Here is a 23862-nt window from a genome sequence, read left to right as displayed (position 1 = left end):
GACACCAGAGAAGGAACAGTCCTTCAAGTCTGGCACTGAAAATGTTAAGAAGCAGGACTCTTCTCTGCCTGAAGAAGTAGGTGATCAGGAAGATTCCTTAAAGAAGGAGATTTGCAAAATGGAACCTGTGATTTCTTCAACACAACTGGTCACCGAAAAGACACTCATCTCCAAATCACAGAAGAAAGTGGATCAACAAGGGGAAAAACAAACATCGAACACGAAGCGCATCAAGAAGACACCACTGTTATGGAAATCTTTCCCCGAGCCAGATGCTTCCATAGATCTTGAGTTTTTTACTGAAAACTGTGATATCAATAACGGTCCTCTTTTGGAAAAGGAAAATTATCAGGCAGCTTTGCCCAGCAGTGGAAAGAGGACATTTTGGAAAATGCTCCCCAAGTCAGAACCTGGAATTGATGTATGTTTCTTTGCTGAGAATATTGAAACCCAAAATGTTTCAATGCCGGCACAAGAAAGTGACGAGGCAGCTTCCTTGAAAAAGGAAAGTTATTCTGAGAACGCTGGGATTTCTACAACACAGCTAGTCACCGAAAAGGAATCCATCTTCAATCCGCAGGAGACACTTCATCAAAAAGGGGAAAAATGTCCATCTACTGATAATCCCAAAGACAACATGCAAACACAGAATTTAACTGAGGTTTCTGGTAATCAAACATCAGAAAATGTTCAAGGAGAGTGTTTAACTGAAATTCAGAATTTGCCCCACTCTTCTGAAAAAACAAGTCAAGCAAAGTGTATGTGTCTTGCCAAATCTCAGGAGTCTGAATTAGGATATATGGAAGTACAGAAGTACTTAATGAAACAGCTTGATAAGATGTTTGGTATAAATCAGAAACTTAATGCTAAACTTAAACAGCAGAAAGATCTGATAAGGAAACTAGTCTCAGAAAGAAAACAAAGCAAAAATTCAATGGTTTCTGTTCAAATTCAGACAGATTCGCAAGACAGTCCAAAGCAGAAAACAGTCAATTATCAATCTGCTTCAATACAAACGGAGATAAATGTACAAGAAACCAGCCATCAAATAAAACCAGTCCGTCGAACAATTTCAACACAAACTGAGATGGATGTGCAGGAAACCGATAGTCAATTGAAACCAGTTTATCAAACGATTTCGACACAAACTGAGCTCCTTTTATTGCTAAAAAAACAGCCCTCTGAAACACAACTGAACGAGCATCAGGATCGGCAGACCAAGCTATTGAAGAAATCTACAGGTAAGAACAGGAGAGAGTCAGCAATTAAAGCCATCTCTGGATCGGAAACCCTCAATAATGAAAAGGTTTCTGGACCTAGTAGTGAACAACAAGACATTCCAGTACCAGAAATAGTTGGGGATCAGGCAGCGACCATCAAAAATGAAAATCACACAAATGAAACAGTCATTGGTAAACCGCAGCAGGCAATCGAAGAAGAAACGGTCTCCACAACACAACAAAGTGGGGACAATCAAGATGAGAAAATGCCATCAAAGAAACCTAAACATAAGAACAAGAGAAAGGCAGCAATGAGAGCTGCCTCTGAGCTGGAGATCCTCAATAACGAAAACGTTTCTGGACAAACCATTGAACAAGAAGTTTTAGTACCGGAAATAGTTGGGGATCAGACAGCCACCATCAAAAACGAGATTCATATAAAAGAAACAGTGATCGCTAAAGTACAGCAGATCACTGAAGAAGAAACAGTTTGTGAAAGACAACTATATGGGGACCAACAAGATGAGAGAAAGCCATCGAAGAAATCTAAACGTAAGATCAGGAGAAATGCAGCAATGAAAGCTGCCTCTGACTTGAAAAACCTCAACAATGATAAAATTTCTGGAGAGAAAAGTGAACAACAAGAAGTTTCTAATATAGAAACAGTTGGGGATCAGGCAGCTGTCATCAAAAATCACATTCATAAGGTTGAAACAATGATCTCTGGCGCCCATCAAATCTCTGAAGAGGTAGTGATCTCCGAAACGCAACAAAATGGGGATGAAGAAGTGAAGAAAAGGTCATCAAAGAAATCTAAGCATAAGAACAAGAGAAAGGCAGCGATGAAAGCTGCCTCTGAATCTGAAACTTCCAATAATGAAAAACATTCAGTAGAAAACATTGAACAAGAAGTTCCAATACCGGAAACAAACAGGGATCAGACAGCCACCATCATAAATGAGATTTATAGAAATGAAACAATGATTGGTAAACTACAGCAGGCGACTGAAGACGGACTGGTTCATGAAATACAACAAAATGAAGATCAGCAAGATGAGAAAAGGCCATTGACTAAATCTAAATGTAAGAAAAAGAGAAAGATGGCAATAAAAACTGAACTGGAAACCATTGTAAACCAAATAGAGTCAGATCAAAATGTGATCCAAAACACCAAGGCACCAAAAATAGAGTTAGCAATAATACCAGAGATCCCCCAGGCAGTTTTTAAGCAAATAGACAGAAAACCTTGCAAAGTTTCAGCAGACATAACAGGTAAGGTTCCTGTAGTTTCCGTAGAAGGGGAGAGTTGTCTAATGGAAAAACAGAAAACATCCCCTCCACAGACAAAGATTACATTAAATGAAGATGTAATCCAAAAAACACTTCAGGAATCAGAAATTCAATCAGCTGAAGAATCAACGGAGCAGAACAAAATCTCTGATCAAGAAGAGAGCCACATGAAAAAGCTCTCACTGTGGAGCCATTTCAAAAAGGTTTTAATTCCATCACTTCTGCACCAGTTCTATATTGGATTTGAAAGAGAGCTGGGGCCACGTCTGGGTTGGGTGATTGGCAGTAATTATAAAAAGAGCTACTGCTGTTGTTAATTGGACATTTTAATATTAAAAAGCTAGGACTGCACGGTGGGAAATGTCTCCCCGTGTAGGTGTGGGTTCACTCCGGGTGCTCCGGCTTCCCCCACATTCAACAACATCAGTACTCATGTTCACAACATTGTAAGATTTTTATTCCTAATTCTAAACAGAAAATAGGACAACCACATTTATTAATTAAAGGGAGATTTGGAAAAAGAAAACATAAACAACATGGAACAAAAAAAGACTTTTAGAAGTCTAAACTTATACAAATTGGGAAAAAATTTGAAAACTATTTATCTTTCTGGGCAAGATATATATATCTATATCTAAATTTATCTGTCTATACAGATATACATAGATAAATTTAGATATAGATATCTATACAGATATACATAGATAAATTTAGATATAGATATCTATCTATACAGATATAGATAGATAAATTTAGATATAGATATCTATCTATACAGATATAGATAGATAAATTTAGATATAGATATCTATCTATACAGATATAGATAAATAAATTTAGATATAGATATAGACAGAAATCTATATCTAAATCTAACTACTTCTAAATCTATCTATCTATCTATACATATCAATAAATAAATATATACAGTATATATATATATATATATATACATGTATATATGTACGTATATGTATTATACGTATACGTACTATATATTATTAATTAATATATTATATATTATATATATATATATATATATATATATATATATATATATATATGTTACCTGAAAAAGTTTGGGTTTTCATTACCTATCATAATAATAACCATCCAATCATCTAAAACCGACATAATCACTTAAACTGAAACTCTCTGACTGTAATGTGTGATTTCACATTTGGAATTGATTTAGTAATATAAATCAACATGGCAATGATATTCTAATTTGTTAAGAGTTCACAAAAAGGTAACCATGGTGACTAAGTCAGTATATTCATGAAAGTTGTAAGTAACGTGTATATACTGTATATTGCAAAGTAATAAACGGTGAACATTTGACCAGTTTGCTGTTGGAATATGGTCCTTATAGAAGTGACTCGCTAACATGGGATAAAAGAAATTCCCATTGTATCGTTATGTTGCAGTTGCTTGTAATTTATACAAGATGGCGCCAGATACCAGCTCATTTGCTGCTTGGTCAGCTGACATCTGTATATCTGCAGTCATATTTTTGAGATTTTATTGCATCGGTTGCTACCAATGAAGGAAGAGTTCAAGGAGAAATAAGTTGTTAAATATAAGACACATCATGGATAAATAACTGATGGTTTTGAGGGCAATTAAATACATCATCGCTGCGAACAAAAACTGATGATTAGAATAATGCAGAAAGTTCAGTATAAATTAATTTTTTACTTCCACCTTAGTTTTAATAAGTGGATATAAACAATAGATCAATGGATGTGTAATGACAGTCAGACTTTTACACGTAGAAATCATAGGCGTCATTATTATTCTGTGCTTTAATTAATTAACTTTATTTTTTTTTCAGCCTCGTACCTTATTTGGTAGTAAGACATTGCACTCCGTAAGTGAAGGGGGCGCTATTTAATAAATTATGCGCGGTCTCCCGTTTTTATTTTCTTTTGAAATCTGTAATACATCTTCATCTTTAGGAAGAAGACTCACTCTCAGCATGCATTGGAAATTCCTCTCTTTTACCTACTTCAGCTGAGCTAATCATACAAACTAGTTAACGAGCAGAACAGAAATGTAAATGGTATAATGAGGAGTGGCGTTGTTGCGATGAAGAGTGTCGGAAATGATACGAGTTCTTAAAGAGACAAAGGCACAATTTCAAGGCCTCAAATTACCAAGTCAAATTCATGTTCCATATATACAGCAGCTTTATAAATAAATGTAACAGTTTCCTTTGTGCTCTAAATTGGCACTTTCTGCTTTTAATGGTACCCCCACTTTAAAGCAATGCTGTTTAGTTGGATCTACGATTCTACAGAAATGCGGTCATGGAATGTGGAATGATTAGTGATGGGCGATCACTTGGTTTGCTCAAATGTTAAAAGAAAATCTGAAAAGAACTATTCTGATTTTTAATAATGCATGTGACATTTCATAAGAATGATTCATCCCTTCTTCAACAGATTTACATGTTTTCAATTCAACATTCAACAGGTGGTCTACACACATCCCAAGGCTGGAAACACCTTGAGAATGACCTGGAAGCAGGGATGTCTGGGGTTTCCTCCTGAACCTGCAGGAATGCCATCGTTTCAGACAAATAAGACACACACACGCGTTGCATTCTGTCAAAGTTGTTTTAATATGCGTCAAATAAAGGAAAAGGCTCCCACTGTTAAAATCCTCAGTCCTATGTGGGGTGCGTGATAAATCCCCCCTCGCCCTCAGCTTCACCACCTTGAAATGCGGACATTTTGTCAGCAGAAATTCATCACAGTGTCAGAAGTTTATTCATGAAATAGCGAAAACAAAGTAACTCGGTGTAACAGGAGTCTCAGCCCGGTGTGCAGAGCTCGTTTGTCAGTCTTGTCGAATTTAATTCACAAGCATGCTGCCAGGGTGGGACAAAGGCCTGTGGGTGAGGGGGGATTGTATCAGCAATAGTCTTCCTATGGTTTACCTGAGCTCAGTGATGGCCGCATCTGTTCCTACCTGTCTGTGTTGTAAAACGAAAACCTGCGGCAACAGGCTAGCAAGCATACAGCACGACCTGTTAGACGAGAGGATTTCAAAAACATTTCCTAATACCAAACGCTTCCTTAATAAAAAATACACCTGAATTCTCTTTATGTACAACAGGAAAAAAAAAAAAACTCGCCTGCATATTCAAGACTCCTTTTAGTTAGACTTTCTGTATAAGAAATATCACTATTTTTATGAAATGAGAAATCTTTCAACTAGAGTATTAATGTTAATTTCACCCATAAATCATTGAAGTACAATATTTACATATAATACAGAAAACAGTTTAATCTGAAACAATAATAAAATAAATGTTCAATAGATACAAAGTTTGCTCTTTTTTTTTTTTTAGTTTTACCTTAACCTTGTCAGAATCCTGACACACTCCAAAAATGTAAAGCCATTCTCCTCTAATAAACTATTAAGTGCAAAGAATTTGTTTTCCATATAAAAAACTGATTGCAGCATCTAACTTTGAGACGGAGAACAACGATAAGCAGATTTTTTTTTTCTTCCTCCAAGTGCTTCAGAAAGAGATGTGAAAAGTTACGCTTGCGTTCTGCCGTCACAAATTCAAAACGGGGGGAGGGGAGGAGTTATTGAACGAGTACGAAAGGAAGGGAAATATGTGTGCAAAACTCACTCCGTGTGATACCTCAGATATTAATATTTCTAGGGGAAGAACAAGAAATAGTTTCAGGGATATGCTGCAGCCTCCTCATAGTGATCTTATTCCCTTTTATTTTGGGGTACATCAAAACAAACAAGTCACCGAACTGAACCCATACGTAAAGGTTGGGTTGAGGCATCGTCACGTCACTGTGTCTAGTCTTTGAACATCTAGAGGCACAAGAGATTGGGTATTAGAGTTTGTTAGTTTCAGACTAGACAATTTGATATAACCAAAGACGTAACAATGATCCATTCACACACTTTTTAACTACCAATAAAAAACCCCTTGAACCTCAACCAAAGTCAGATTCCTTAACATGGGGGGACAACTCTGGGGTAGCAGTAGTGATGAATATGACACAGAAACAGAAGGTCAATAGCCGTGTGACGGTGTGTGAAGGGCCACACACTGGGCTTGGTCATCCCCATCTCTGTTGCATGGATCAGCCAGCAGCAGCGGCAACGTGTCTATACTACTGTTCCACTGGGAGAGTTGGCTGGGTTGTTTTGAGATAACAAGCCCTGCAAAAACATAGACAGGGTTACTCAACAAAAAACAACAGGCAGTTTAGATAAATAAAATGTTTTAAATGTTTTCTTAGTTCTGAAAACCCAACTTAAATGACTAGGCCTTTGCAGACCTTAATGAAATACCAAAGAGGTAAGTCAATCATTTGCTTTATGGCCAGATATTAATCCAACACTATTGTCTTCATTTGTTTTGTGAAAAGATCAAGGCAGCAAGAGGGATTAAAGTCAACCTGAGTCCCTAATCAAGATCTAAAGGGTAAACTGATGGCAGTTTCATTACATTACTTCCAAAAATGAGTAATTAATGACTTGGAGGAGGGCTAAAAGACTTATTAATTTCTGTGAATTATAGTTAAAGAAGAACAAGAGTCAGCATAAAACTTGACAAGAAGATCAGAAATCTAGTCAATCCATAAATATTCTTATGGTTCAGTTAAAAATCTATCTAATTGGATGGGCAGCAAACTATTTAAACCATCAGTCTAGTGTTGATAAATGAAATTAGCCAGTAAGGCTTTTGAACTTACCACTTTACCAGGCCTTGCCCATGTGCAAATGAAACCCTCCTGACAAGCTGTAACCAGACAGTCCTCCAGAAAGATTAGGACAGTGAGTCTCTCGTGGGCGATCTTCTTGCACACCAGCGGCTCCAACAGGGGAACCTCCTCCATGCGCGGGCACAGCGTCGTGCCTAGAGTCTTGGCTGCTTCGGCTTTCGCCGTCCGCGAGGAGCTGAGCTGGTTGAGCTTGTCGCTACTCTTGCTGCTGATGTGACCCATGCTGTGGTTTCGCTTGTGGTCCTTCTCGTGGCGCTCCTTCCGCGAGTCGTGCAGAGACAGCGTTGCGAACTTGTTGGCAATGAAGGAGCTGTCGATGATGCTGTTGCCCTTACTGCTGTTGCTGCTGCAGCTGCTCCCTGTGTGGCTGTTGGGGGTGCTGCCTCCGGCTGGGTTGGTGGCCTGGGGGAGGCTGTTGGAGCGGGGCAGCGTGTCGGGGAGGGAGTTAGCTGGGTTGCCAGTGGCGCTACTATTGCTCACGTTGTCTTTAGTATTGGTGCCGCTGGAATTGGTGGCGAAGGTGATGGATACAGTGGTAACTGTCTGTCCAGTGGCTGTAGGGCTTGTGGCACTCATCACGTTAGTGTGAGTTCTTGTGCGAGATAAGGGGAGGTGAGGGAAAAGGATGTCCTCTGTAAGGTCCCACAGACACAGCTGAGTATCCTGCCCCACTGAGCCAAATCTGTATGTCACGCTGACCGGCCTACTTTCCGTAGAGTTTCTCTTAGAAAGCCTAGAGTGGGAGCTGTTGGCCCTCTCTCTGCCTGCCCCCATGTGAATGTGCTCGTGAAAGTCCTCATCACTCCCGCTGAACTCGGCAGGCAGCTCACCATCCTCGACGCTAGTGGTGCAGTGGTCAAACGCCACCACACTCACCCACGACTTGTGACCCTGGCCCCGCGCGATCACTCTGCAGTCCGAGAACGACCACACGGTCACCAGGTCGTCCTCCCCTCCCGCCACGATATACCGCCCGTCGGGGCTCCAGCACACACACAGCAAGCCACCGAAGTAGCTCTTCATTGTTCCGTGGAGCTCTGCGGCGTCGAAGCCAAACACTCGTAGGAAGCCGTCCTGGCTCGCACAAGCCAGAAACTTGCCGTCCGGAGAAAAGGCAAACTCATTCAGCGCCCCTTCGCCGATCGTCCAGCGCAGCATGGGGTTACGGGCCGACTTGCTCTTGCAAGTGTGTACGGCATAGTTGTCCCCCTGCTTGAGGAGCTGGTAGTGAGGGGCGGTGGTGCCACAGGTGTTTTCCACGTTGTACAGGTACATGCTGCCGCTGGAGTGAGCCACCAGGAACAGGCTCTCTGAACCAGGAACCCATCGTACGCACGTTACTCTCGACTTGTCGATGAGTCTCTACAAGTAGAGGAAGAAATAGAAAGGTTAGCTTCTTTCTGGTTGACTTAGGTACGTAAACAGGTGAAAACTGTGGTGTTAATTTACAAACAACGCTGATGTAAAGCCTACCTCCTCATTAAAGAGTTTGCTGGTTTCCTTCTTGATCGGGTCGATGAGCTGCACCTGACCGGCTGAGAAGCCCACCAACAGGGAGACGCTCTCTGCTGTCGCTGTAAGGGGGTTGAAGTCGTGGCATGTCGGCTGCGTGCCTTTGTATATCCTCTTGTCTACGGGTTTACTGAGATCAGCAGCCTAAGACGAGAACAAATATACTCACACATTACTTGCTCTGTGTAGAAATTTGCTTGCACTGCTTCCACACAACAGTGGATGTGTCCCCACTTGTTATTTTAAAAGGTCTCGATCCACACATTGTGCAACATACAGATGCCGTGACTTTCCTTTGTTTTTTTTTTAAGTTAGCAGCAGCCTCACTTTGGATCCACCTTCATGTTTTTGCTGACATTAGTTCAAGAAAGAAACTACTGCCATTTGTTCAGGCACACAAAGGGAAGAAATTCATTGTAAAAAGCTCTGCAGAACTATTTCGCTTTCAAGAAGTCGTCTCATAGGTTAGTCAACTGACGAATCATCTCAGCCCTCTCTTGAGCAGCCATATTGAAGCTGTTCAAACCTAACACCAGACCTTCCGTATGGACACTAAATGAAGTTGTAATAAATTCATGTGAAGATGATGACATTGACCCTAAGATCCAACAGGGAGAGCCTTTTAATAGCGGCTTGCTGAGTGCGTGTGTGTGTACAGATCTGTGTTCACTATAACTAAACATAAACACCTGAAATGGGTCTGAGTTCAATATACAATTCGCAAACTATTAGATTTCCAAGCATAAAAAATATATTTTTATGGATAAACAATTATGAATATCTGAAAAAATTAACATAATTTGTATCTATTATAGGGCTGCAATGAGGGTGTTTAATATGAAGAGGGTTTTTATTTGTTTTGAACGTTCTGGAGCTAAAACTATGCCACTTGAGCAGTTCCAGACAAAACATATTTGCAGACAAAGTTTTATTGTTTTTTTTTTTTTTCTATATCTCTTAAATGAAAAATGCATATCATTTTTGTACAGTTTTGGCACAATTACCGCTCTGACTGTGTTGTTCTTTCAGCAATTGTCCTATTTTTTGAGTATGTACACTCCAGTTAGCGAAGAATCGATTACTAAACTAGATAGTGTTGATCTCACTAATCCATTCATCATGATTAATCGGATTAATCGTCTTAGAGCTAATCAATTTCATACCATATTTTAAGGTTTAAACATGCGGGTGGACTAGCCTCCATGTCTAAATCTGGCACATTGTATGTCAGCCTATAGACTTCATGTCAACTCCCTTCTAAATCCATGCAACAGAAAAGGTTACAAGCAGACGATCACTTTTACTTTTCATGTGCACATATTAGCGCGTTGTAAAAGCAGACAGACCACCAATGCTCTTATTGCCTGCTGCTGCATCACAAACAAAACACTTCATCAGTTTGATAGTCACGGATACCACTCCTGTTTAACAAGGCCAAGAACGACTATATGCAAACCGGTGGATCACTATGCATTACATTCAAAGTCTGAGAGTTAAATGTGAACATCATTACAGCGAGAGTAACAAATACTCGTTCTTCACTTCCAGTCCAGCGGCTTAAATCGGGATCTCTTAGCCGATTCTCTCCCAGGATCACAAAGTTTGTCCCTCCTGATGAACACCACTTGACCAATTTTTTTTTTCTTTCTTATTCTGCTTGTCACCATGTAAATATCCACGATAAGCATGCATCATATGACGCGACGAGCCTTTTCCAGGCTCCTCCAGTAGAATTGGAAACTCGTGTCGCAGCTTGTCACGGACAACATTAAACATCCAGTGGATTCTTATCGAGGCATAAACAACTGTGACGATGTGAGCTTAGAATGCTAATTAGTCTCTAACTTAGCTGGGTCAGCTACATGGCCTTGTTGTTTGGACAACCTGCGCACCTCACTGACAGCAGCCCACAGAGCTTACACCTGTTAAAGGCGCCCGGCCGCCGGGCTCCACGGGGACAGCGGTGGGTCCGTCGGTACTGTTTACCTTTCTCACGCCTTTGTAGATGTAAAAGTACAGTTCCCGGCCCACATTGAAACAGATCCTGTCGCCGTTGCCGGACTGGTCGTTCACGTTGACGAAAGAGACCTTGACGGGGTTGGAGCCCTGCGAGTTGAAAGGCACCCGGTTCGGGCGGCTGTATTCAGAGTGAGTGAGGAGCTTGTAGACGCCTTCCCGTGTGGTGAACTGAGTTTTAATTTCGTTCGTCTCCTTCCCTCCTCCCTCCGCCGCCATCTTGGAAATTGGCGTTCATCCTTGTCCCAGCCCCGGATGTTACACACACACGTAGAGGCCGTCGGCCATGCGTGCCGGGAGACGGGACTGGAAAGGGAACAAATGTTAGCCAGCTTGGAGATGAACCATTTTCAAATAGGATAATGGGCAAGCTGTTCATAAAATTAAACCCCTCTCACCATCTGTGGTAGAGAACGATTAATCGCTCTTCTATGATACTACTGTATATGTGAATTAATCCTTTTACACCTGGAGTATGTCACTATTTCCTACTACCTCGTGTATAATTCCTTCCAATCCTTTATGTAATAAGAAGTAAAACTTAACCGAATTAAATCTAAAATGTCTTACTTCTTGAACTTAGCAATTTTATGTGACAAACCAACACTTAACTGTGAAATGGAAGAAAAGGACGGTTTCGATTTTTTTTAAACAAAAGAAAAAAAAACCAATAAAATAAAAATCTGACTAGTGTGATGATCATTTATATTCAGCTCATATTTTTCTTTAATCTCTAAATAAAATCTAGTAGAATAAACTTCAGAAACCACCTATCTTGTAACAAATTTCATGAATATTAATTTTGTATTAATTAAATAAATACAACTACTCTGGGAAGGCTTCTGGAGATTGTAGACAGCATTAGCAAACAAATAGCATCTTGGAACCCAGCAGATATTTCAGGGAAGAAAAGATGCAAAGCAGAGTTTGATATAGAGCAATAGTCCAAGCCAATTGAATCTTGCAACAGTGTTCTGAAGGAGTATTGCCCAATTGCAAACCTACCGGGACTATCTGGCTAAATGGCAGTAGAGCCATATAACTCTCTGGGAGTTCCATAGACCTATAGATTAAAAAGAAAAATATTGTTTATGGCAAAATGAAAGGCCTATGAAATCTGTTTTAAACTTTATGCCATGAGAGAAACGTGAAATGACATGCATGTAGTCAGACAAGACCGACATTAAATGTTGTGGTCTTCGTGTAAAAAAAAAAAAGCTATAGAGGAAAACGAAAACTTCATAACCTCTTGAATAGATCTGCTCATTAAAAACAAGCAGCATGATGCTATGTCAATGCTTTCCTTCAGCAGAGGCACAGCAGAACAAAGGCCGAGGGTGGAAGCAAATCTGTTAGATGTTGCATAAAAGTTTTCTTTATTGCATGGTTGCTTTTTTAAACTAAAAACAGTGTAATCTTCTCATCCCATTTTACATTGTTGGATTACTTTGTGTAGGTCTATGTTCAAAATTCCAATAAAGTACATTGAAGTTTGACAAAATATGACAGCTGATTATATTTATTTATTACAGGAAGAGTGTATAGTATGGTAACAACATTTCTGTGAATATACCAGAGTTAGCCAGAATTGACGGGAGACTGCACATACGAATTACAATGACTCATCCATTTAAAAATACACTATCTTCAATATTTCATAAACATATACATATATCTGTTTTTCTTGTCACAAAATTAGATTTTATCATCTCCCAATATTATAAAATCTATAAAGTTGCATTCTGGAACATTTTGCAGTGATTGCGACATCACGTCGTATTCAGGTACAAAGTCAGCTTCTAGTCGCGTCTCCAGTCAGCTGGAAGCATTTCTATTACATAACAGAGCGGTTGCACGTGTAATATACTGCCATCTACTGGCCACGTCAAGACGTTATCGATTGAAGTGGACTGCTATTCTGTGTTGCACAATATTAATTCCAGGGTATTCCACGATTTTCTAAGTGGCATACTCAGCTACCCTATGCCACTCATGACCCAATATAAATATAATGTGTTCAGTATACATAAAATCATGTGCAAACTTAAAATTTTATCAGGTTGCTTTTGAGTCTTTTCAGACTATTTCTGTTTCACTTAAAATTGTAAGTGAGTAAATTCTCTATACACAATCAGCAATTTTCTGTGGCTTATCTGTCAAAGTCAGTCTGTTTATCTGTCTGTCTATCTATAAAATTGAATGTAACTGCATCAACCTGTCTGAGTTCTATGTGTCTAGCTCCTAAAAACAGGTGTGTAAATTACACCAAATTTTACACACCAAAAACTGAAATAGACTTGCTTCACTTTGAAGTTCCTATGTAGGCAAATTCATGGACATATCCTAGAGCAAGTGGCAGTAAGAGAGCAATGCACACCTATGACGCGTTCACCAGGTTGTGGGGCCTACCAGCCCGACAAGCTATCGGGGAAGCACTCACTGTGAGTGACAGGCACTCCTTGTGACTCTACAGCCCTATAAGGGCACAGTAACATTAGGGCTCTCTCTTCCTGACTCCCCCTTCCTTCCCGGCCTTTCCTCAACCCCTCTCACCAACAGTTGTGAACATGTTTTCTAGAAGCTTCCAAAGGGTAGCTTCGAGAAACCACCCCTAAAGTATAAAAAGACGTGAGCATGGCCTGGTCGTCTGCATAGAGTCAAAGGACACTCGCGCGAACACACATCAAGACAGACTTGACTCCTCACAGGAGCAGCAGCGAAGCACAGACTTGAAATTCTTTGAGAAGAAAAGACAAGAAAAGCGGTCTGTTTGTCGATTCACTTGAAGAAAAGAACCAACGATTTTAATCAAGGTAAGACTTGACAAATTTTACAAAATGAGAGTGGTTTTAGTTGTACAAAGGAAAGTGCTAAGAACTTAAACCGAATTGATAGTGTTTGCATTTTAGTATCAGTTCCCTTTTAAATGGCAGAAGCAGAGCCCTTTTGCCACAAGAACCTTTATACAACTGTAATGTGAATGAAGCACATGGCATGCAGGGTGACCCTGACCCAGAGAGCAGCTGCTAGTCAGTGGGACAATTATTCACAAGAAGCTGCCTGCCTGGCCCAAACAGTAAATGCAGTTGTGTTCACATTATTGTATGGCAGCATGATTTGAAGTCAGTATTTAGTTTCTATGAAAAAATTAAGTTAGATTATAAAGTAAACCCATTGGGGGATGGGAAAGCACTAGAACTCCACCCTCTTGCCAAATCTTTGACTGACAGCTTGAGCATATGCTCATCAACCATTAGCCACCACATGTAAGCCATGTGGCCATGTCAAAGAATTTTGTAGCAGTAGTAAAACACATCTAGATACCACAGAGTAGTAAAACCGGAAACATTTAAAAAAAACAACAACTATACTATTGAAATGTACAACATAAAATAATTTTTTTTTAAAGTAATATATCTACCCTACTTTAGATGCCTGAGAAAGCTGGACATGTCATGGAGGAGGAAGTGGAGACCTTTGCCTTCCAGGCTGAGATCGCTCAGCTCATGTCCCTCATTATTAACACCTTCTACTCAAACAAAGAAATCTTCCTTCGTGAGCTCATCTCCAACTCCTCAGATGTAAGAAAACGAAAAACATACATAATCCATTATATTTGTGAACTCAACAATGATTTAACAGCATTTTCTCCTCTGGACAGGCTTTGGATAAAATTAGATATGAAAGCTTGACAGACCCCAGCAGACTTGAGTCTTGCAAAGAGCTGAAGATTGAAATCCGGCCTGACCTGCATGCTCGCACCTTGACCCTGATTGACACGGGCATCGGCATGACCAAAGCCGACCTAATTAACAACCTGGGCACCATCGCCAAGTCCGGCACCAAAGCTTTCATGGAGGCTCTGCAGGCAGGAGCTGACATCTCCATGATTGGTCAGTTCGGTGTGGGTTTCTACTCTGCGTACCTGGTCGCTGAGAAGGTCACAGTCATCACCAAGCACAATGATGACGAGCAGTACCTGTGGGAGTCTGCAGCTGGTGGTTCATTTACAGTCCGGCCTGACAATGGTATGATTTAGTATTCTACTGACGTTACTTTAGCTTTAATTAGCATAAGCAAATATAGCTTCACTCCTTTCCTGTGGCTTAAAGTCAACTTGATTTTGTTTTCAGGAGAGCCCCTGGGAAGAGGAACAAAAGTTATTCTTCACCTCAAAGAAGATCAGACAGAATACTGTGAGGAAAAACGCATCAAAGAAGTAGTCAAGAAACACTCACAGTTCATTGGCTATCCTATTACACTTTTTGTAAGTTATTTTACATTAGAATCCATTGTTAGCCATTAATGAGCACTGAAAATGTGAAAATAAATGCAAAGAAAATAGTAATCAAACTTCTGATCTGTTGAAGGTGGAGAAGACAAGAGAGAAGGAAGTGGACCTTGACGAGGGAGAGAAGGAAGAGGAAGTTGAGAAAGATGCTGCAGAGAACAAGGACAAACCAAAGATTGAGGATGTAGGCTCCGATGAAGATGAAGACTCCAAGGATGGCCAGAACAAGAGGAAGAAGAAGGTCAAGGAAAAGTACATTGATGCTCAAGAGCTGAACAAGACCAAGCCTATCTGGACCCGCAACCCAGATGACATCACCAATGAAGAGTACGGAGAGTTTTACAAGAGTCTCACCAACGACTGGGAGGACCACCTGGCTGTCAAGGTAAGCTAACGATGAGAGTCCAAAATGATTATTCATTATTCATGATTATTAGTGTACAGAGCTAATGAAAATGTATATTTCATTTTAAAACTTCAGCATTTCTCAGTGGAAGGTCAGTTGGAGTTCCGTGCTATGCTCTTTGTACCAAGGAGAGCTGCCTTTGACCTTTTTGAAAACAAGAGAAAGAGAAACAACATCAAGCTTTATGTCCGGAGGGTCTTCATCATGGACAACTGTGAGGAGCTGATACCAGAGTATCTCAGTAAGTTACTATTTTCTGCCCACACAACAATTATTCTTATCTCTGTCCTTAGATATCTACATTTTGTCTGGATGTGGATTACTAATAGAACACTGTTTACCTCCTACCTTTAGATTTCATCAAGGGTGTTGTGGACTCTGAGGATCTGCCCCTGAACATCTCTAGAGAGATGCTGCAACAGAGCAAGATCCTGAAGGTGATCCGCAAGAATCTAGTCAAGAAGTGCTTGGAACTGTTCACAGAACTGTCTGAAGATAAGGACAACTACAAGAAGTTCTACGAACAGTTTTCCAAGAACATTAAGGTAGGTTCATTCTTCTGAGCTAAATTCATGTCCAAGTTGTATTACAATGTGAAGTGTAAAAGACAGTAATAGATCATTCCATATTTCAGCTTGGTATCCACGAGGACTCCCAAAATAGAAAGAAGCTGTCCGATTTGCTGCGCTTCTACACCTCAGCCTCTGGAGATGAGATGGTTTCCGTCAAAGACTATGTGTCTCGCATGAAGGACAACCAGAAGCACATCTACTACATTACTGGTTGGTTCTTCATCAAAGTGTTAATTTATCTAATCAACTTCTTAAAAAGCATGTTGATTAAATGAATCTGCAACAACTTTTACAGGTGAAACCAAAGATCAAGTGGCCAACTCTGCCTTTGTGGAGCGTCTTCGCAAAGCTGGCCTAGAGGTCATCTATATGATTGAACCTATTGATGAGTACTGTGTCCAGCAGCTGAAGGAATATGATGGAAAGAACCTGGTCTCTGTGACCAAAGAAGGCCTGGAACTTCCAGAAGATGAAGATGAGAAGAAGAAGCACGAGGAGCTCAAAAATAAATTTGAGAATCTTTGCAAGATTATGAAGGATATCCTTGACAAAAAAATTGAAAAGGTAACCGCTTTCTGAAATGTCAAAACTATTGTCTTAGCAACAACAACAAGAATCGGCTATAATTGAGCATAGCAATAACACAAAACCTCTCATACACAGGTCGTAGTTTCCAACCGCTTGGTTGCCTCTCCCTGCTGTATCGTCACCAGCACCTATGGCTGGACAGCCAACATGGAGAGGATCATGAAGTCTCAGGCCCTGAGGGACAACTCAACCATGGGTTACATGACAGCCAAGAAACACCTTGAGATTAACTCTTTGCATCCAATCATTGAGACACTGAGGGAGAAGGCAGAGGCCGACAAGAATGACAAGGCTGTGAAGGATCTGGTCATCCTCCTATTTGAAACCGCCCTGCTATCCTCAGGTTTTACACTGGAAGATCCCCAAACTCATGCAAATCGCATCTACAGGATGATCAAACTTGGTCTTGGTAGGTTTTTTTGTTGACTATTTGAATAAAGCATGATCAGACTTATTCTTAAATTATATATTTATAAAGACATCGCTCATTACTGTATTTTATTGTAGGAATTGATGATGATGACTCAGCAGTTGAAGACCTCATTCAGCCAGCTGATGAAGACATGCCAGTCCTAGAAGGAGATGATGACACATCAAGAATGGAAGAAGTTGACTAAAATACTGTTCTTACCTAGTTTTTATTTTTGTAAGTGCTATTGCTTTCTAAAATGACTTTTTTCTTTACCTCAAATTTATTTTTGAAAAGTGTCAACTTGACAAGTTTGTTTTTAGTAATGCAGACCATAATGTGTTTTAATCCTCATTATAATATATTTATTTAGACCTTTTGAGAACATAAGAGTAGAGTCAATAAGTATTGACTTATTCCTCTTTTTGTAACTGTTACATTTTATATGTAAAGCTTTAAAATTTATAATAAAATAAATATGTAAATGAAGCCTGCAGCTTTTTATTACATGGCAATTGCATAAGCGATTTAATCAGCCCCCCTGCGTTTTAAGCAAAACTGGTTTTAAAGCTTCACAGATTATAATGTAAGAAAGTAGGTTTCATTTTCTCCATCGATATCCTCTTTTTTTAAATTGAACCTTCTGGAATCTTCAGTGAACCCAACATGGTAAGTTTTCGTTTCTGCTCACACGTGCCTTCTTCCTTGAACAAACCTCAACACCGCCCCCTTTCTGCCAGAAATGGAAAGACGGGCGGGCACATATGCGTTGATTGACAGTTCAGCCGACCAATCAGCTGTAAGTAACTCACAGAATTCCAGACGGTTCTGGAAGCTCTCAGCTAGGATTTTCTCGAACGCTCCGAGAGACTACAAAAGCCGCACAGACATTAGGTGCAGACAGATACTTTACCAGGCGAAGTAGCAGCGCACGGCAGCGACCAGGACACGTCTCGTTCCGGAGCCCTCGACACACGTTGGAGGACCAAGGTAACTGGAGAAAAATCTTCATTTAAATCTCCCCGTGATGGGGACTATTCCTTAATAAACCACACAGCCGTTAAGGGTGACCGTTTCCTAATGTTAATTTAACTGGAGCTTAATTATTGACATTATGTCAAAGCTTACAGTTTACCGAATGAAGCCTCTAAAATTATATCAATGTGTGTGATTATTGCTAAAATAAACGTCACGTTTTACCTCTAAAATTGAGACTTGTGAAGGCTAAATTAGGACAATTGTGTCTAAACTCTGCAGCCTCCTCACACGGTGGCTTCTTTATGCACTTTTTTTTAATTTTCTCTAAAATATTTTAAATTTTGCACTCTGGCAATGTTCAGTCCTGCTTCCAGCATTAAGACTTGCAGTTTAGCTTTGGGTTGTCATCCATTGTGATTAGAAGGAGGGGCTTTTCGATCGTGGAGGCTGCTGGACTCCTTGCATCTTTGGTAGCTTCTAGAACGCTGCATTTCTGCCACGAATCCTGCAGGGGGCGCCGCTGCTCTTCCTGGAATTAGCACTGGAAACCACGTGTTCCTGTCAAGTCATTTTTACATCATGGACCAAATTAATTATGAGAGAAATCAAGCTGTTATTAGAAAATTGAATGATTAAAAAAAAACGTCTACACATTCACATGTGATTACAAAGTATAGAATTTGGAATGAGAAGAATAGGCAGGTGGTTTTTAGATTGAGTTGCAGGGTTGAACTGGACAATCTGTCAGGCCAGCTGGCTCCAAAAGCAACATCATTGCCTATATCTTTTTTTTTCTTGTTTCAAAACGTACTTTATTTTGAACAAATAACACAAAGAACGATTTTCTACGCAATAAGTAACATCAGACGACAGAATATAAAAACAAAGAAGTAGTGGTCTATGAATGTAAAATGATAACTAAAACACTGGTATTATTGGTGTTATTCAGAAGTCTTGAAATCTGTAAATTTATACATAAATGCAATAACGTGTCCTTGTTTACATTTAAATAATGCTACACCTTAGATTTTTTTGTCTTTGCTTTGCATTTTCATTTATTTTTGAAAAACGTTAACATTTAAAAAAATGCAGCATTTTAAATTGTGTTTTGGAAAATTATTACTTTTTCTTAAAGCTTGCATCTGTCACTTTTACCTAGATGCCTGAACTACATGATCAACCAATGGAGGAAGAGGCGGAGACCTTTGCATTTCAGGCTGAAATTGCTCAGCTGATGTCCCTGATTATTAACACATTCTATTCCAACAAAGAGATTTTCCTCAGAGAGCTTATCTCCAACTCCTCAGATGTAAGTTTGTCTTCAATTTCCAGTCAAAAAATGAAATGGCTGTAACATCACTTAAAAAAACCCAAACATATTACTAACTTGTCGACCTCTCAACAGGCCTTGGACAAAATCCGGTATGAAAGTCTTACCGACCCCTCCAAGCTCGAGTCTGGCAAAGAACTCAAAATCGAAATCAGGCCCAACAAAGAGGAGCGCACTTTGACCCTGACCGACACGGGCATCGGCATGACCAAGGCCGACCTGATCAACAACCTGGGCACTATTGCAAAGTCCGGCACCAAAGCTTTCATGGAGGCTCTGCAGGCTGGAGCAGACATCTCCATGATTGGTCAGTTCGGTGTGGGTTTCTACTCTGCGTACCTGGTCGCTGAGAAGGTCACAGTCATCACCAAGCACAATGATGACGAGCAGTATGCCTGGGAATCCTCTGCCGGAGGCTCATTCACAGTTAGATTAGACAACTGTAAGTTACTTTTAACACAAAGGATAGATGCTTATGTAGTGACTTAAATGCAACATGAACTGACTTGTTGTTCTGCTGTACAGCTGAACCGCTGGGCCGTGGAACTAAGGTGATCCTGCACCTGAAGGAGGACCAGACAGAATATGTTGAGGAAAGACGAGTCAAAGAGATTGTGAAGAAGCACTCGCAGTTCATTGGCTATCCCATCACACTCTTTGTAAGCATTTGCAATATTTTACATAATATAGGTTTATGCTGCTGCTTCATCATCTTTTCTTTTTTTTTTTTATTGCTGTACTCGTATTAACTAACTCCTTTCAAATTAATTTTGCACGTGCCAGGTGGAGAAGGAGCGGGACAAGGAGGTGAGTGACGACGAGGCTGAGGAGGAAGAGAAAGATAAGGAGAAGGACAAGGAGAAAGAGGAAGAGAAGGATGAGGACAAACCTGAGATCGAAGACGTCGGATCAGATGAGGATGATGACCATGACAAATCTTCAGACAAAAAGAAGAAGAAGAAGAAGATCAAGGAGAAGTACATCGACCAGGAGGAGCTGAACAAGACAAAACCCCTCTGGACCCGCAACCCAGATGACATCACCAATGAGGAGTACGGAGAGTTCTACAAGAGCCTCACCAATGACTGGGAGGACCACCTGGCTGTCAAAGTAAGTCTCAGTTTTAGTGTTTTAAAAAAAACTTTGTTTTAAATCGTCATCAAAATAACATGCAACCTTTCACTCCAAACAGCACTTCTCGGTTGAGGGCCAGCTAGAGTTCCGTGCTCTTCTCTTCGTGCCTCGCCGTGCCCCCTTCGACCTGTTCGAAAACAAAAAGAAGAAGAATAACATCAAGCTGTACGTGCGCAGGGTGTTCATCATGGACAACTGTGATGAGCTCATCCCAGAGTATCTCAGTAAGTATTTTTAAACTACAGGCTTGCTCTAAAATTAACTAACTGGAATAGTGCAGGTGTAAGAACGAAGTTGTCTTCCTTGTTAGATTTCATCAGAGGGGTAGTGGACTCTGAGGATCTGCCCCTGAACATCTCTAGAGAGATGCTGCAGCAGAGCAAGATCCTAAAAGTGATCCGCAAGAACCTGGTCAAGAAGTGCCTGGAACTGTTCACAGAACTGTCTGAAGATAAGGACAACTACAAGAAGTTCTACGAGCAGTTCTCCAAGAACATTAAGGTACGAGTTTGTGCGGTTTTAGAAAATGTTGCCATTTTTCTCGACAAATATCTTGACTGGAAGTCTTAAGTGGAAGCTGTCTCTGAGTGCCTTATGCTAATAGCTGGGCTGTTTTTCTGCAGCTTGGTATCCATGAGGACTCCCAGAACAGGAAGAAGCTGTCTGAGCTGCTGCGCTACTACACCTCAGCCTCTGGAGATGAGATGGTTTCCCTCAAAGACTATGTCACACGCATGAAGGACAACCAGAAGCACATCTACTACATCACAGGTGAGTGTATTTTTTGTCTTAAAACCTCCTATGAATAAGATTTAGAATAATGTAGAATCTTCTTGCAAATTTACAAGCATTGCGGTGTCTCTCTTGCAGGTGAAACCAAGGACCAAGTAGCCAACTCTGCCTTTGTGGAGCGTCTTCGCAAAGCTGGCCTGGAGGTCATCTACATGATCGAGCCTATTGACGAGTATTGTGTCCAGCAGCTGAAGGAGTTTGAGGGAAAGAACCTGGTTTCAGTAACGAAAGAGGGCCTGGAGCTGCCTGAGGATGAGGAGGAGAAGAAGAAGCAAGAGGAGAAGAAGGCTCAATTTGAGAACCTCTGCAAGATCATGAAGGATATCTTGGAGAAAAAAGTGGAAAAGGTAAGCAGTAAGATGCCAAAAGAAAACTGAAAGTCTTGTTTGGCTCTTGTCTGTAATAAAGCGCCTAACATTATTGTTGCATCCCTGCACAGGTCACAGTCTCCAACCGCCTGGTTTCTTCTCCCTGCTGCATTGTCACCAGCACCTACGGCTGGACAGCCAACATGGAGAGGATCATGAAAGCTCAGGCGCTGAGGGACAACTCAACCATGGGTTACATGGCCGCCAAGAAGCACCTTGAGATCAATCCCGACCATCCCATCATGGAGACTCTGCGGCAGAAGGCAGAGGCTGACAAAAATGACAAATCCGTGAAAGACTTGGTCATCCTTCTGTTCGAGACCGCCCTGCTGTCCTCAGGTTTCACACTGGAGGACCCCCAGACACACGCCAACCGGATCTACCGAATGATCAAGCTTGGTCTTGGTATGTGCCACTAAATTATTACACAACATAGAAGCCAGTGGCTAGATTGCAGTAATTCATTGAAGTTCCTCTTTCAGGTATCGATGAGGACGACACGACATCAGATGATGCCACCTCTGCTCCCCCCGAAGATATGCCTGCTCTTGAAGGCGACGATGATGCATCCAGAATGGAAGAAGTGGACTAAGCTCCCTCCGGTTTCCCATTAGCGTTTAAAAACAAATAGCTTATTGTACAGTTCAAACCTAAATGTTGTAAATGATCTTGGAATGTCACCACTTGTTTCTGTTCCCACTGATACCTTTAAGTTCAGATCATTCCTATTTTAGGACTTTATTTTTCAGTTGTTAAAGTGTCAGGTTTTTGTACCTCAAGTTTGACTGCATTTGTGTTTTATTTATTGACATTCCATGGTTTGTTCTCTAACTGTAAATATCTGATACTGTTATTTGGAGCAGTTGATCCCATTAAATAAAAGTTGAACATGTGAATAAGTTTGGTTCATTGTGCATCAACTAAAATTGTGAACTTTCTAGAGTTAATGCAGATGAGGTACTGATGAACATATAGTTCTGCAAGTTAAGTTAAAGTTAAGCTGCAGCTGTATTCTGCGGTTAACCTTGAAATACTGCAAAACGTATTCTCCAACTCATAGAAATCTAAATTTGAACAGAATGTGGAATGTGGCTAAAATGCTGCCGTACGGAAGAAAAAATCGATTTCTACAACATATTGGGGAAATCTTCAATCTAATACTCAAATACCAGTAGAGAACATTAACCCAGTACAGATATTGATGCATTCCATTGAACATCCTCTTGACAATGTCTTAAACAAGCTTTGAGTGCAGAATTATGACCTTGGTTATTTCCAGATTGCTAACAATAAATGTTCACATAACATGTATAGAGGCACTCAGGTTTGCTGTTAATCCGTTTCCAAATGAATTTGATTAGTTGCACTTGTCTACTTCCTTTTTTTGTTTTTCTGGAAACTGAAACATACCTAATGAAACTATTACTGCTCTACTGTGGTTGGGTTCACATAATAGGAAATGTGCTAATGGAAACTGAACAATTCTTAACTATTTAAATCTAGAGCATGTGAAGCTAAGCTAAATCAAATGCAAACATATGGGCCTGTTCATATTTAAGCTACAAAATCCGATCTTGAGAAATTGTAGGGAGAAAGATATCAAAGGTGTTTTGTGGTGTCAAAATGAATTCCATTATTTCCTGAAAAGGGCATTGCTTTTGAAATGGCTTTGGTTGTTTTCTGCTCGGTTTATTAACTAACTACCATTAAAAAGCAAACCACATCTATACAAAAATATATTTTATTAGAAATAAAAAGTACACATAAATTGGGAGTAGTTGAAGCATATTAACGTCTTACATATTTATATTTGAGTTTTTAGCGGAACCACTGCCTCCCAATAAACTAATAAATCAGAACTGCATGACTTACTTTTTTATGAAGCAGTACTTCTAGAGGAACTAGATAAATTGTTGATAACTATTTCAACTTTTACTTTCCTAGATAGACAACCAGGAGAGGAACAAGGTCACATTATTTGCATTAACCTTTAATTTTAATTGCACCGGTGTTTTTTTCCCCTCCGCTCCAAAGAGTCAAAATGTTGGTGTAAAAAGTCTGGCAGGCTGCTATTTAATGTCCTGCACTTGCACATTTTCACCGGCAGGGGGCTCTCAGAAACTGTGTGTAGTAGGCGCCTGAATCAGCTGATAGCCAGCAGCCAATCACGGCGCGAGTACTGGCTGAACGGCC

The 23862-nt window shown here is 40.3% G+C and overlaps 3 protein-coding genes across 4 annotated transcripts; 2 read left to right on the top strand and 1 right to left on the bottom strand.

Annotated features, from left to right (window-relative positions):
- Positions 1–5114: 5114 nt before the first annotated feature.
- Positions 5115–11094, bottom strand: wdr20b (WD repeat domain 20b). Its single transcript, XM_028039866.1, has 4 exons — positions 10772–11094; positions 8747–8929; positions 7244–8635; positions 5115–6707 (listed from the first exon to the last, which is right to left on the bottom strand). Exons 1-4 carry the CDS (start codon positions 11018–11020, stop codon positions 6654–6656), a joined length of 1878 nt encoding a protein of 625 aa, XP_027895667.1. The 5' UTR covers positions 11021–11094; the 3' UTR covers positions 5115–6653.
- Positions 11095–13330: 2236 nt separating this feature from the next.
- Positions 13331–17556, top strand: hsp90aa1.1 (heat shock protein 90, alpha (cytosolic), class A member 1, tandem duplicate 1). The gene is made up of 11 exons (XM_028039864.1): positions 13331–13614; positions 14233–14382; positions 14463–14829; positions 14935–15068; positions 15172–15477; positions 15574–15739; positions 15853–16043; positions 16133–16280; positions 16366–16634; positions 16734–17067; positions 17166–17556. The coding sequence occupies exons 2-11, from the start codon at positions 14233–14235 to the stop codon at positions 17273–17275; spliced, it is 2175 nt and encodes a 724-aa protein (XP_027895665.1). The 5' UTR covers positions 13331–13614; the 3' UTR covers positions 17276–17556.
- A 319-nt stretch (positions 17557–17875) lies between these two features.
- On the top strand, positions 17876–22565 carry hsp90aa1.2 (heat shock protein 90, alpha (cytosolic), class A member 1, tandem duplicate 2). 2 transcript variants are annotated; one of them, XM_028039863.1, is made up of 11 exons: positions 17876–18057; positions 19205–19354; positions 19451–19817; positions 19901–20034; positions 20159–20485; positions 20568–20733; positions 20820–21010; positions 21133–21280; positions 21380–21648; positions 21741–22074; positions 22152–22565. In XM_028039863.1, exons 2-11 carry the CDS (start codon positions 19205–19207, stop codon positions 22259–22261), a joined length of 2196 nt encoding a protein of 731 aa, XP_027895664.1. In that variant the 5' UTR covers positions 17876–18057; the 3' UTR covers positions 22262–22565. The 2 variants fall into 2 exon arrangements, with proteins under 2 accessions (XP_027895664.1, XP_027895663.1); XM_028039862.1 differs by having other exon boundaries at positions 17876–18094.
- Positions 22566–23862: the final 1297 nt, after the last annotated feature.

This window comes from Xiphophorus couchianus, chromosome 15, assembly GCF_001444195.1.
Source record: "Xiphophorus couchianus chromosome 15, X_couchianus-1.0, whole genome shotgun sequence".
Classification (NCBI taxonomy): Eukaryota; Metazoa; Chordata; class Actinopteri; order Cyprinodontiformes; family Poeciliidae; genus Xiphophorus; species Xiphophorus couchianus.
Note: the sequence above shows the minus strand (reverse complement) of the source record. Positions and strands in the feature narration are given on the sequence as shown.